The sequence below is a fragment of the Heterodontus francisci genome, chromosome 10 (genome assembly GCF_036365525.1).
Source record: "Heterodontus francisci isolate sHetFra1 chromosome 10, sHetFra1.hap1, whole genome shotgun sequence".
NCBI classification, from domain to species: Eukaryota; Metazoa; Chordata; class Chondrichthyes; order Heterodontiformes; family Heterodontidae; genus Heterodontus; species Heterodontus francisci.
In genome coordinates this window covers 59,550,287-59,565,601 of record NC_090380.1, presented here as the reverse complement: position 1 = coordinate 59,565,601, position 15,315 = coordinate 59,550,287, and the positions used below count along the sequence as shown (strand labels likewise).

Below are 15,315 nucleotides of genomic sequence, written 5' to 3'. Positions count from 1 at the left end.
TGACCGTGCTATTTTACATGATGTGGGAACAATGCATGAGAGCATCCGCCAAGTAATGGCCTCAAACATCAGCATCCTGCATGTGCTCTTTGAATTCCCTTCCAATGATAAACAGGGTGGCCACTGTAATCATATTCAGCAGTCAACACTCTTGACGTTCCTATAATCTTCCCCCACTGTATATCTGTTTCCTCTTACTGAATGCCATCTTGTCTGCAAATAGACGAGGGGACACGAGAAAGGGGGAAAAAAAGAGAAAGCAGAACAATTTCAGGAAGCTGCACAATATTCTAAATATTGTGTGCATGGCCAGGACTATGGTGGATAAAGTATTCATTTGGGAGGCTGAACACATAGCTTAAGCAAATGCAATTGTGATTAGGTTCTTCCACAAACTTTACTCTTGCCATTGGGTCCATACAGGCTTGTCTGCATCAGTGGTACATAGGATGGGCTTCACTGGATTTTGTGACTGGAGTCCTCTAATTTGAACAGGCTGCTGTAACATAAAGAGCTTCTTCAAAGCACTTGGCCAGGAACAAACTCGGCTGGGGACAAAGCCCCATGCATATGGCTCAAGCAAATGTAGTTGATAGCTGATCTTTCACCAATTTTATTCTTGTCGTTTAAGGATATGTTTCAGTATTCCATTGTGTTTTTGCTAGCAGTGCAATGGTTAATGTCAAAATGTTACTCTGCATACTGGTATGTAACTCCTGGAGGACACAGCACATAGCACTAAACTTGGCTGTCTTCTTCAATCATTTGTTTTTCTTCCTTACATCCTTCCCTGTCCTGGGGATTCTGGACACAGAATTTACCAACTGAACTACTGATTAACATGCCTGGTGAACTTTGTGCTTCTGCAAAGCCAGCAGCATCTCATGCTTTTGGTTTGAAATATTAGATATACTATTTTGATTCAGTGTCAATAATTGACTCCTATACAGAGATTTTACATCTACTGCAAACCAGAAAATGTCATTATCTGCCCAATATCTAGGGAAATATAGTGAGATTCCAGGACAGGATAAGAAACCCCAGCCTCAGTATTCCGGCTTACTGAAATAGATCATGCCGTCACATAATTTCCTCTTTGGTAGACAGATATGTTCCATCAGACATCGGCTGAGGATATAAATGAACAGAAAAATATATTTAACAAACAACAAAGGGAAGTGTACTTGTACAGTACAGAGAGCTGAAGTGGGGGGAGTCGAGGTCATGATCAGGGGAGGGGGATATGTGACTGGCAGGAGCCCTTGTGATTTAATGCACGGTTGGCGGCAGCACTCATCCTCCCGGCTCCACATTCAGGTAGGTATATTTTAAACACCTCGTTGGTTGTTGTCTGCATTAAGGGCCTTATTTGAATATGTAAAAGACATAAAACCTGTTTCAGGCATTAGCCCTGGACACCTATTTCTTTTGTCAACACTTGTATGGTGGGCGGCACACTTGCAGCGTGTAATGAGTACACTCTGAATGGTGAATTTTTAGGTCACTGCATTGGAGGTGAACCTTTTTACATCCCAGGCTGTATTTTTCTGTAGCTTGTGGGAAGAACCACCAGAGCCAAAATGCTTGATTAACTAATTAACCTTGAATATCCAGATTAGGGGACTAATACCTAGTGAAGGGGACCTTATACAAATTGGTCACCTCATGAGTGAGACAGATCTTGAGCCTACTCCTCTCACGATTTTTCTGTGACTCTTGTGGCTAGCAGTAAGTTGATGAATTATTTAGTTGTCAAAAACAATTTCCTTTGAAACTACAGGAATCACAATCAAAGTAACCTTGGTGAGTTGCTGCAATGCATCCTGTCTTCTATGCAGTTTGCTTTTGGTTGTGGTTATTGACTCCAGTGGTAGTAGGATCACCGATCAAGTGAGCTTCTCTCTCCTGAATGGTCTCGAACTTCTTGCAGTTCTTCCTGTTGCACTCAACCAGGCGATCGGCGAGTATCCCATCAAACTTCTAACTTAAGCCTTTTTAGATCGTGGATGGGCTTTGATGGATTAGGAGCTATTTATCACAGAGTAAAGGCCTGCTTGGGTATAAAATTGAAACCCAACCCGGGCCTGACCTGACCAGGGTCCGAATCCTTCAATTTATTTCCACGCCCAACCCGACTACCATAATAAAGTTAATGATATCAAACTGGTTATCATGCTCTACCTTGTCCAAATGTTGTGATCCTGTTCATCCGTTCCGACAGCAGGCTATTCCTGCAGAGTCGCGCAGATGGAGTTGGGAATCTGAGCTCCTCCACCCCGCCCCCCACCCCGGCAACTTTCACACCCGAGCATCCAGAGTGCACCGTAGTGTAGAAGCCCTTTTGGATGCATGGAAGCTACAGCATGAGCGCGATGACGTCATAGAGACGCTCACTGCAGAGTGCGGAGTCTGGACTGCACGTTTCCTGCCTTGACCTGAATGTTCATTTGAACATTCACCCGTTCCTGCTGCAGGCTGGTGTGGGCTGTTTCATTATTGGAGGAGTTATGAATGGAACTGAACACTGTTGCGTTGTCAGTTAAAAGCCTGACAACTAACCAGAGGGAAAGAAAAGATGTAACAACTGAAGGTGATTGAGACAAGAATGCTTCCCGAAGTAACTCCTGCAGTGATGCTCTAGGGCTGTGATAACTGACCTCTGACAACCACAACCAGCTTTCTTTGTACCAGCTATAACTCTAACCATTAGCGGATCTTCCTTTTAACCCACCCACTGACCACAGTTTTGCTCACGTGCCTTGTTGCCACACTTGGTTGATTGTTGCCTCAATGTCGAGGGCAACTACTCTTACTTCTTCTCTGGCATTCAGCGCTTGTGCCATGTCTGGATAAAGGGTGTGATGAGGTCTGGAGCCGAGGGATTCTGCTGGAAGCAGAATTGTTATTTGTGAGCAGCTGTCATACGGGAGCACTACGAATTATTCCATTTTTCACTTGGAAGAAGGCCAATAAGGTGGCAATTACCTGGGTTAGATGTATCCTTTTGGTGTCTCGAACATACTTGGGAAACCTTCCACATTGTCAAAGGGATAGAATCATAGAATGGTTACTCCAGAGAAGGCGGCTATTTGGCCCATCATGTCCATACCAGTTCTCTGCAGGAGCAAATCAGCTAAATGCCAGTGTAAGAGCTGTACTGTAGCAGTTTGGGTTGGGAAGCAGCTGCTCTTGTGCAAAGATCTTCTTCACTGTAGCCAAGATATTATCAGGGTCCATGGCCTTTGCTGTGTCTAATGTGCTCACTCAGCTGATTCTCATGTGGAGTAAACCAAATTGGCTACATACTGGCATCTATAATGGTGGAGACCTCAGGAAGAGGCCAAGCAGCATCATCTATTCAGCACTTTTTGCTGAAGATACTTACATATCCTTTACCCTCATTGCACTCTTGCACTCATATACTGGGCTCAACTACAGATGGAGATGCTTCCTCCCCTTGTTAGCTGCCTGGTTGTATTAGGGAATGAATGCTTTAATTTGATCTCAAATTTGATCTCAGAGTCCAAAACTCCTAAAAGGAGCATTGCACAGTAAGTTTCTTCCAATGGACTTATTCTAAGGTACTTCATGAGTAAATGAAATATACTCAGAATTCACTCAAAATTGAGATAATCTTATGCTTTGACTGGTATTTTGACTGTGATCCCTCCCCCAGGCAATTTGAACAATTTCTAAAAGTACTTCTTGCCTTAAAGTGAGCCAAAACTATCTAATCAACCTTCAATCTAAAGATCTTTATGGAATCATAAGCAGCCCTTTCAAAAAGCAATCCAGTTAGTCCCACTCCCCTGCTCTTTCCCCCTATCCCTGCAAGTTTCTTGTCTTTTTCAAGTGTTCATCCAATTCCCTTTTGATGGCGCCTCCTGAAATTGTATGCACCAGTCTATCAGGTAGTGCATTCTAAATCTTAACCAGTCATTGTGTAAAAAAGTTTTTCCTCAGGTCACCCTGGATCTTATGCTAATCACCTTAAATCTGTGTCCTCTGGTTATGGACCCTTCAGCCATTGAAAATAGTTTCACTTTATCGAAATCTTACGTGATTTTAAACATCTCTATCAAATCTCCTCTTGGCCTTTTCTGCTGTAAGGAGAATAACCCTGGCTTCTCCAGTCTATCCACATAACTGTAATCCCTTATCCCTGGAACTATTCTAGTAAATTTCTTCTGTACCCTCTTTAAAGCCTTCATGTCCTTCCTAATGTGTGGTGCCCAGAATTGGACACGATTTTCCAGCTGGGGTCAAACTAGTGTTTCATACAGATGTAGTATAACTTTCTTTTTTTTACTTTATGACGCTATCAGAACAAACTGATGCTTCCACTTTGGTCATTTGAGGCAAAATGGAACATTACTTAGCTAATGCTCTTTAAATAGATGCTCATTATGTTTCTATTACTTTATCCTTTACTGTTCAAATCTCTCCATAATCTGTGATTCGTGTGCTTCCTTTTGACTTGCATTGCAGAACCAGCTCACTATTCCGACTGAATGGAGATACAGCAAAATAAAGCGCCTTGTTTGCACACTCTTTAGTACTTTGCAAATGACTATATGAAGAAAAGGAAGCAAATTCAAACTTTTTGAAATTTTTCAGTGAAGTATTTCAGTGGAAGCTGATAAATACACAACTCACATTCACTCCTGAGAAATACATCTTGGAACAGGTTGCAGAATTTAGTAGTGCATTTTAAAAACAATTTCAACAGAAGTGAAACATTTTGAGCAAGGAGCTATGAGCTAGCAGATGCCCTTGATTGAGGTAAAAGTGGAGATAATACTGAAACTTCACAGGGTGGAATTGGCTGCTTCCAAAACAGAAAGCAAAAGTGTCTCAGAGAATGTTTCCCAGTGCTGAGAGGAAAGGAAAGATAATTCCATACTAGTCTATGGATAGCTAAGCAGAGAGGGAGGCAACAGTCATTCTTACAGGACTTTCAGAAGTCCAAAACTTGAGTATCACCCTAGTAATTCTTCTCCAATGGGCCATGGTCCTTTTCTAATATATGCATAGGATGAATGAAGAATTTAAAGAGTTTTCAGGTAGACAATTTAATGCTTATTAAGGCCAAATATTATAACAGTACAATCCTTTAGATCTCTGGATTTGTACACTACTACAATGTCTAAAATTGCTATATTAGAAAATGACTAAAATTGTTGTATTATAAAGCAAAAATGATAAATCATATTGTAAAAACTAAAAACTATGAATGAAGATACTCTAACATTATTATGTCTCTTTAGTTTTATAACCTACAACTTAAGAAACATATTTAGATATAACTACATGATGAGCTATTGGTACAATATTTACTCACTTACCTGTATGGACAAACATGTGTTTCACATAGTTTTGTTTTGCAGTGAAGGTTTTATTACAAAGAGTGCATTCATAGGGTTTCTTTTCAGTCTGTCCACTTGTACTCTGCATTGTTGACTGAGATTGTTGGGGGTGCAACTGTGTAGTAAAATTTGTAAGATTGGGTTGAGGAACTGTTATAAATTGTGTCTGTTGGCTTGTCAGTGGTTGCGGCAAGGTGAATTGAAACAGTTTGCCACTGGTAGTGCTCTGAGTGGTGAAAAGTGTTGGTATGTACGTACTTCCAGCAGTGCCAATGACTGGAGTAGTGCTGGTTAAGGTCAGTGGCATTCTTAAGTTGGTGGCAAGGGTGTCTGACTGCCTCAGGTAAAGCTGGGTAGTTGCCAGTGGCTGAGTGTTTTGTGTCACTGAAATTACAGAGTTCATTGCAGCTTGCTGCACATCTTTTTCACTTGCAATATTTCCATTACTGCTTTGAGGCCCTGTGGTGTCCATTTCAGTTTCATAAGCCCTTTCTGGGGAAGAAGGATTCATGCTGTTGAGCTGCTGGCTGTCTTCAGCAGGAAGCTCATTCTGCTCAATTGGTCTGACATCTGATTGTCCCCCTCTGCTCATGCCAGCAATGAACTGTTGGTCTATTGGATCAGTTTCAGTCCCATTGGAAGAGCTAACACCAGAGTCAAAGCTTTCTCCTTTTGGCTCACTCTCAGTACCTTCAGCTTGGTCAGTATCTTCATTGCACTCTTCAGACTCATTTTGCTCTGACGTGTTTCTTTTCTGCTGCCCATAGTAATCGTAATCATATTCATCTTCAGCCTCCTGTTTGATGTGAATATTGCCCGCTATGGTCTGGATGCGAACTGGCCGTGGTTGCTTGCGGCAGTGCGTGGTTTCTGGGGTGGAAAGATACCTCTCCATCTGCTGTGTTTGTTCTTGGATTCTGGTTATCCATGCTGGATCATTTACATTCTCTTCTCTCTGCATAACTAGTTGCGTGCTGTGATGGCTGACCACGGGTGCACTGTAGAGGGATCTCTCTCCTGTGCCATTTTGTACTGGCATTCCAGAACAAGCATAAAGGGAGGAATAAATTCTTTCAACATTACGCTGGGAGTGGGCTTGTACATAGCCAGATTCAGTATCACTACTCTGCCCCGATGATCCAGATTCTGGTGTTCCTCGTGGTGTTACTTGGTTCGAGTCCCTTGTTGTAGGGTAACCGGTGCTCACCACTGTTTGTGAGACAATACGGGTGCATTCATCGATAACCGTTTTGATCTGCAGTATGCTGGCTGCTGTGAGGATTTGTAAGGCTTCACTCTGAGACACCCGGAGCACCCCACTGTACATGAAATCAATCAACTTCTGAACAGACTGCACTGAGACTACAGATGGAATCTCAATGTCACTATAGCCCAAAAGCAGTTTGTCTTGGAAGAAGGGGCTTCCAGCGGCCAGCACACAACGATGAGCTCTGAGCATGCTCCCATGGATTCTGACGGTCACATCACAGAAATGCCCTCGGTTTCGCTGCTCATTTAGTGTCTCGAGCACAGAGTTGCTGAAGTTGTGAAGGTTGATACTGTGAATGCGCTCTGTCATTCCCTTCCCATTGATGTTACCTAGTTTTGAACAGAAAATACTTGTTTTTACAGTTTCAGGAAAGTTAGCTAATGAGAGAGATAGCATGCTACTTTGTATTAAAATCCAAATATCATAAATACAAACAGTGAAAAAGAAAATGACACTACTGCATCAAAACACAAACATTGAAAACACATTGATGATATTTTCATGCAATTAAAGTTATTCAAGTTCTGAAATTAATGCAGAATATTGTTGGTCTATTGTTACCTGATAGTAAGAAAAATATAAAATAAATCTTTTAAACTAAAACTGTATGGAAAATATGCACTTGAGAGTGAATAAAAAAACAGCAGTACAAATTGAGGGGGTCAGATATCAAATTGCAGGAGCCAAGGCCTAGATTATTAATCATCTGAAAGCAAAGATCAGATGATTTTTTTCAGTACTGATTAACGATCCTTAGTTAATCTTATGATTATAGATACAGTTTCAGTTTTAGTCTGTTTTGGGCAGCTTATGTGCCAGCACTAATGCTGATTCGCCATGTGCTCTCGAATAATGGTGCACATTACAGGGGATAATTAATTGTGATACCATTAAAGGCTCTCCAATAACAAAACTTGCAGGTGATCACCAGATATTCTATATTTGGCATTTATTCTATACCTATAAAGATACTGTTTATAGTAATGATAAGATTAATTTCATGTAATCCCCATGAGACAATATCATTGGCATTGATTTCAACAATTAAAAAAAAAATCTTTAAATCCATTTTTTTTTTAAATGAGCTGGCATTCTCCCTGTGTCTGCGTGGGTTTCCTCCGGGTGCTCCGGTTTCCTCCCACAGACAAAAGACTTGCAGGTTGATAGGTAAATTGGCCATTATAAATTGCCCCTAGTATAGGTAGGTGGTAGGGGAATATAGAGATAGGTGAGGATGTGGTAGGAATATGGGATTAGTGTAGGATTTGTATAAATGGGTGGTTAATGGTCGGCACAGACTCGGTGGGCCGAAGGGCCTGTTTCAGTGCTGTATCTCTAAATCTAAAAAAAAATCTAAAATTATTCTTTCTACCTAATCTCCTGTACAATTGTACATGTATAATGCATAAAATAATTCACATTTTGATTTTATTTAAGCATTTGTAAAAAGAGCTTATCAGTTACATTTCCAGTATTTTATTAAATATCAAGATGTTGCAGATTAAATGTATGCTCATGGTTGTGATCAAGCTGAAGACTCAATGAAGAACTATCAATATATATGAGAGAGGGAGAAGGAGAGAAAAAATGAAGATGATGGGCAAGTGGGAATGATTACAGCCTAATCAAATAATCCAGAAGACAAAATGAGACAGCAAAGCTGAAGTGATTTATGACATCCAAACCTATGGATTAAATTATATCATTTGCAATCATTCCTTCCTGTCCATTACACTGTAAAATATATATACTAAAATTTGTGGGAGAGTGTTTATCAATCTGTCTTCTCTTTCATTCCCTTCCCTCTTGCCTGGGAGAGGAACATCAAGGCAGGTGTCAATAGCCATGATGCTCCATTAAGTCAACACATTATACAATCATTGTAAGATTACTGAAATTTAATCTACAGCTGATTCCTGGAAAATAACATTCTCGTACATATTGAATGAGATTTAAAAAAATCTTTCCATAACTAAAAATATTACAAGGGCAGAAGTCTCTCACCACTGCAGATGTAAGTGGCCACCATCTTGAAAATCTCCTTGTGTGAAGAAAGAAATTCATGGGCCATCTCTTCTCATGCAATTGAACATATTACTGGAATGATTCATGGAGCTAAGATGTTTGACTGTATATAAAGACAAAAAAGTAGTTCAAAAATTCTATAGATCTACTTTGCACGGTACAATTTTATATTGCACAGTACAATTTAATATATATACAATTAATATATTATATTATACAAAGCACAGAGCTAAAACCTAGCTAAAATTCTTAGCTCAATAACTGAACACATTCTGTGTTAGGCTGAGAAGGCCAGGAATTTTAATTCTCACTGCCACTATGGAGATTCTCAAAATGGTGGTCAAAAACTGAGCATCAGGAAGGCTTAATACCATGTAAAACCGGGAATATATTTTTATTATTTATATTTTTATTAAAAGTTGACTGAGCAAAAATGAATGTCAGTTCTTATATAGATACTGCTGGTATAACATAATACACAACAAATCATAGTTATTGAATTGGGGATATGAAGTTCAATTAAACTGACAAAATACTTTCAGTTAATATGTTCTGATTAAATAATGTTGACCAATAAAAACAATCAAAATCTACTGGGCCATTCTTTCAAGACAACAATAAACACTGCAGCACAAATTAGCCTTAGTGATTAAGGATGACATAGGATAAGAAAGCATATCATGGGAAGTAAGCAGGCAGTGGAGGCTTTATAGGTAGAATTAAGAAATAGAAAAGGATTTAAGACTGCAGAGGTAGTTGTGTATAGGGCCCCTGGTAGCAGCTGTGAAGTGGCAAATTGCACAAATACAGACACTGGACAAGCATGTAGCAAAGGCCGAATGGTTTTAATGGTGTAACTTTAATTTCCATATGGATTGGAATAAACATATTAGTACATGTCAGAAACATCGTGAATTTCTTGAGTGTGTCCAGGATAGTTTTCTGCAAAAATATATCCCAGAGGCATGCCAATTTAGATTTAATAATGAGGCAGATTTAGTTAACAGCCTAACAGTGTGAATATTTATCTAGTAGCAATCATAATATGACTGAGTTCACGTAGTGCGTGAAAGGGGGAAACGCAAAACAGCTACTAACTGACTTCAGTGCGATGAGACAAGATATTGTCCACAGTAAACTGTGCAAATGTGTTAATGGGAAAAACAACAGAAGATCAGAGGGAGGTTTTCAAAAAAGAATGTGATACAGAACCAGTTTATACCCCTAAATGCCAAGAGTTCTACTTGTCAAAAAATACAGCCATGGGTAACTAAACAGGTAAGGGACAACAAAAAAACTAAAAGCATATAAAAATGCAAAAAAAGCATAGATTCTGGCAAATGGGAAAGATATAAAGAACAGCAAAGGGTGGGCAAAACAATAGTAACAGCTATAAAAAGGAAGTATGGAAAGAAACTGGCAAGGGATGTCAAAACAAACACAGCCTTTTTTTAAACAATTATATTGGGGAAAAAGGATGGTCAGGAGCAATGTAGACCCCTTGAAAACTAATAACATTGATATTGCCAATGAAAATAAAGAAATGGTAGACTTAACTGAATAATTTGTATTAGTATTTACTATTGATCCACATGTCAGACATCCCAATGAAACTAATATTGACTCAGGGACAGGGACTGACTAAAATTAACATATGCAAAATCACATTTATGAAGAAAATAAAGGTACTAAAAAGTGAATACTGCCCAGGATTAGATGGTTTCCATCCTAGGGTTTTAAAGGAAGCAGGTTGTAGGTGAGAACATTGCAGATGCCCTAACTATCATCTTCAAAAAGTTTGCTTGATTCAGGAACCTTTGCTTTAGATTGGAAAATTCTGCATGCTAATCTGCAAAGGTGAGAGGGGGAAACCAGGGAATTATAGACCATTTAGTTTAATATCTAATGTCAGGAAATTCCTGGAGATAATAATTAAAGTTAGGGTTACTGAACACCTTGAACATTTTCAGCTGATCAGAAGGAGCCAGCATGCATTTGTAAAGGGCGAACCTGATTAATTATTTTGAAGAGGTGACTAAAGTAGTGAACAGAGAGAATGTCTATGGATGGTATTTATATGGCCTTTCAAAATGGTATTTGATAAAGTCCCTCCTAAGAGACTGTTAGCTAAAGTTGAAACTCATGGAATTGAAGGCAAGTTATTGACCTGATTAGGGAATTGGTTGAACGGCAGGGGACAGAGAGTAAGGATTCTGGACAAGACTCTAATTATAGAATCATAGAATGGTTGCAGCAGAGGAGGCTCTTCAACCCATCAAGTCCTTGCTGGCTCTCTGCAAGAGTAATCCAGTTAGTCCTACTCCCGCTTTCCTCGTAGCCCTGCAATTTCTTTCCCTTCAAGTACTTATCTAACTCCCTTTTGAAAGCCACAATTGAATCTGCCTCCAACATCCTTTCAGGCAGTGCATTCCAGATCATAACCACGCACCACGTAAAAAGTCCTTCCTCATTTCATCTTTGGCTCTTTTGCCAATCACCTTAAATCTGTGTCCTCTAGCTCTTGATCCTTCCGCAATGGGAACTGTTTCTCTCGATCTACTCTGTCTAGACACCTCATGATTTTGAACATCTCTCTGAAAAATCTCCTCTTAACCTACTCTGGTTGAAGGAGAACAACCCCAGCTTCACCAATCTATCCATGTAACTGAAATCCCTTATCCCTGGAACAATTCTAGTAAATCTTTTTTGCACCCTCTCGAAGGCCTTCACATCCTTCCAGCTCAAAGGAGCACTTCTCTATCAGGGAATGTGGAGTTGAGGTTACAATCAGATCAGCCATGATTTTGTTGAATGGTGGAGCAGGCTTGAAGGGCCAAGTGGCCTACTCCTGCTCATAATTCATATGTTCTTATGTAAGTGCGATGCCTAGAATGGGACACAATATTCCAGATGTAACCAAACCTTTTTTTTAATAAAAGGTTCATCACAATTTCCTTCCTTTGTACTCTATGCTTCTACTTTTGAAGCCGAGGATCCAGTATGCGTTTTAACCGCTTTCTAAACTTGTCCTGCTACCTTCAATGATTTGTGCGCATACCATCCCCAACCCACCCCCACCAAACTGGTTCTTTCTGTTTCTGCATCCTCTTTAGTTTAGTTTAGTTTAGTTTAGAGATACAGCACTGAAACAGGCCCTTCGGCCCACCGAGTCTGTGCCGACCATCAACCACCCATTTATACTAATCCTACACTAATCCCACATTCCTACCACATCCCCACCTGTCCCTATATTTCCCTACCACCTACCTATACTAGGGGCAATTTATAATGGCCAATTAACCTATCAACCTTTGATAGGTTGTACCCTTAGAATTGTACCCTTTAATTTATTTTGTCTCTTCTTTTTTCCTACCAAAATGTATCACTTCAAACTTCTCTGCATTAAATTTCACCTGCTACGTGTCCGCCCATTCCACCAGCTTGGCTATGTCCTCTCGATGTCTATTACCATCCTCCTCACTGTTCATTGCACCTCCAAGCACCACTAATCTCCGTTTCCTGTTCTTTAGTCAGTTTTTTTTATCCCTGCTGCCACTGCCCTTTTATTCCAGGGGTTTCAACCTTGCTAACAAGCCTATCATGTGGCATTTTATCAAATGCCTTTTTGAAGTCCATATATATCACATCAACTGCACTGCCCTCATCAAGCCTCTTTGTTACCTCATCAGAAGGCTCAATCAATTGGCAGGATGCGACGAGTGGTGTCCCTCAATGGTCTGTGCTGGCACCTCAACTATTTGGCATATTTATTAACAACTTAGACGATGGGATTGAAAGCCACATATCCAAGTTTGCTGATGATACAAAGATAGGTAACATTGTAAGCAGTGCAGATGGAACACAAAATTACAAAGAGACAGTGTTAGATTAAGTGAATGGACAAAACTGTAGCAAATGGATTTCAATGTAGGCAAATCGGAGATCATCCATTTTGAATCTAAAAAGGATAGAACAGAGTACTTTCTAAATGGTGAAAAGCTAGAAACAGTGGGGCCCAGGATCATAGATCATTAAAATGTCATGAACAGGTAGAGAAAATAATCAAAAAGGCTAATGGAATGCTTTTCCTTTATGTCTAGAGGACTAGATTACAAGGGAAAAGAAGTCATGCTATAGCTATAGTTACACCGCACCTGGAGTACTGTGAGCAGTTCTGGGTACAACAACTTAGGAAGGATATATTGGCCTTGGAGTGCACATTTACCAGAATGATTCCTGGACTCCAAGGGTTAAATTACGAGGAGAAATTACACAAACTTGGGATGTTGCCTGGAATTTAGAAGGTTAAGGGGTGATTTATCAGAGTTTTCAAGACATTAAGAGGAACAGATAATCTGGAGAAAGAGAAACTATTTCTTCTGGTTGGGGTGTCTAGTACTAGGGGGCATAGTCTAAAAAATTAAAGCCAGATCTTTCAGGAGTGAAATTAGGAAACATTACTACACACAAAGATTGGTAGAAGTTTAGAACCCTCTTCTACAAATGGTAATTGATATTAGATAAACTGTTAGTTTTAAATCTGAGATTGATAGATCATTGTTAACCAATGGCATTAAGGGATATGGGGCAAAGGGAGATATATGAAGTTAAGATTGCAGATCCGTCATGATTTCAGTGAATGGCAGAAGAGACTCAAGGGGTTAAAGGGCCTCCTCCGATTCTTATAACCGAGTGTGGCATCAAGGGGCCCGAGTAAAATTGAAGCAAATGGGAATCGGAAAAAAAACTCTCCACTGGATGGAGTCACACACACAAAGGTTGTTGCAGGTTGTGGTTGTTGCAGGCCAATCATCTCAGCTGTTTCATAAATGACCTTCCTTACACCATAAGGTCAGAAATAGGGATGTTTGTTGATGATTGCAGAGTGTTCAATTCCATTTGCAATTCCTCAGATAATAAAGCAGTCCATGATTGCATGCAGCAAGACTTGGACAATGTCCAAGAGAGAATCTAACCATCTTCCTTGACATTTGACAGCTTTACCATCGCCAAATCGTCCATCATCAAGATTCTGGGGGTTACCATTAACCAGAAACTGAACTGGACAGCCACATAAATTCTATGCCTACATGAGCAGCCCTAGGCTGGGATTTCTGTAGCGAGTAATTAATCTCCTGACTCCCTCAACCCTGTCCACCATCTACAAAAGACAAGTCAGAAGTATGATGGAGTACTCTCTGCTTGCCTGGATGAGTGCAACTCAAACACTCAAGAAGCTCGAAACCATCCAGGCCAAGGCAGCCCGCTTGATCAGCACCTCATCCGCTAACTTAAACATTCATTCTCTCCATAGCAGCGCTCCTTGGCTGCAGTGTGTACCACTTACAAGCTGCATTGCAGCAACTCGCCAAAGATTCTTCAACAGCACCTCCCAAACCTGCCACATTGACCACCTAGAAGGACAAGGGCAGCAGACACATGGGAATACCACCCTTCAAGTTCCCCTCCCAGTTACACCATCCTGACTTGGAAATATATCGCCGTTCCTTCATCATCACTGGGTCAAAATCCTGAAACTCCCTACCTAAGCAGCAACAGGGGAGTACCTTTATCACATAAACTGCAGCAGTTCAACACTGCCTCAGCTCAGTTGCTGCTGAAACCCTCACCCATGCATCTGTTATCTCTAGATTTGACAATTCCAACGCACTCCTGGCTGGCCTTCCATATTTGACCCTCTGTAAACTTTATATCGTCCAAAGCTCTGCGACCGATGTTCTAACATGCATTAAGTTCCATTGACCCAACACCTCTGTGCTCGCTAATCTGCAATGGCTCCCAGTTAAGCAATGCCTCAATTTTAAAATTTTCTTCAAATCCATCCATGGCCTTGACCTTTTCTCCATAACTTCCTCAATGTACAACACTCCGAAGTATCTATGCTTGTCCAATTCTAGCCTCATGAGTATCTCCGATTTTATTTGCTCTATCATTGGCGGCCATGCCTTCAGCTGTCAAGGTCCTAAGCTCTGAAATTGCCTCCCTAAACCTCTCTACCTTGCTTTCCTCCTAAGACCCTCCTTAAAACATAGCTGTCTAACAAAACCTTTGGTCATTTGCTCTAATGTCTCCTTAAGTGGCACGGTGCCAAATATTGTTTGATAATGCTCCTTGGGACATTTTACTATGTTAAAGAAGCTATACAAATACATGTTGATGTTGAGTGGAGTTCAGTTCAAGATAAAATCCACTCATAACCTGAACATGAAATCAAAGTTTGGTGACCCTGAAGAATAATGAAAAAATTGTCCGCACCAGTCTCCATTCCTTTGCAACTAACTAGACATTTGTTAGGTAGAAGTGAAACTTTGTTTTTTTAAATCATAAACATACTATGTTCCTAATTTAAATGAGTCCACTTGGAATACATTTAAACAAATATGTAGGCCTTGATTTCTAGAGAGATGGAATTGAAATGCAGACAAGTTATGTTAAACTTATACGGAACCTAGTTAGGCTGCACCTGGAGTTACTGTTCTTCATATTAGAAAAAGGATATAAAGGCACAGGTGCAGGTGCAAAAAAAATGGTCTACAAGAATGATGCAGGAACTGAGAGGATATACTTATCAGGAAAGGTTAAACAGGCTGGGGGTCTTTTCTCTAGAAAAGAGAAAGCTGAGGGGTGACCTGA

At 40.2% G+C, this 15,315-nt stretch overlaps 1 protein-coding gene across 9 annotated transcripts in view; it reads right to left on the bottom strand.

Annotated features, from left to right (window-relative positions):
* zbtb20 (zinc finger and BTB domain containing 20) overlaps nucleotides 1-15,315 on the bottom strand; it is a 355,462-nt gene that overhangs the window by 12,923 nt on the left and 327,224 nt on the right. For 7 of the 9 annotated variants that reach the window (XM_068040588.1, XM_068040587.1, XM_068040586.1 and 4 more), the window contains 2 exons: nucleotides 8,641-8,764; nucleotides 5,346-6,965 (listed from right to left, as the gene is read on the bottom strand). In XM_068040588.1, the coding sequence (XP_067896689.1) occupies nucleotides 5,346-6,965; nucleotides 8,641-8,707 (1,687 nt within the window). In that variant the 5' untranslated portion in view covers nucleotides 8,708-8,764. Of the gene's footprint in view, nucleotides 1-5,345; nucleotides 6,966-8,640; nucleotides 8,765-12,342; nucleotides 12,477-15,315 lie in introns of all 9 variants that reach the window. The other 2 variants (XM_068040584.1, XM_068040591.1) reach the window with 2 other exon arrangements.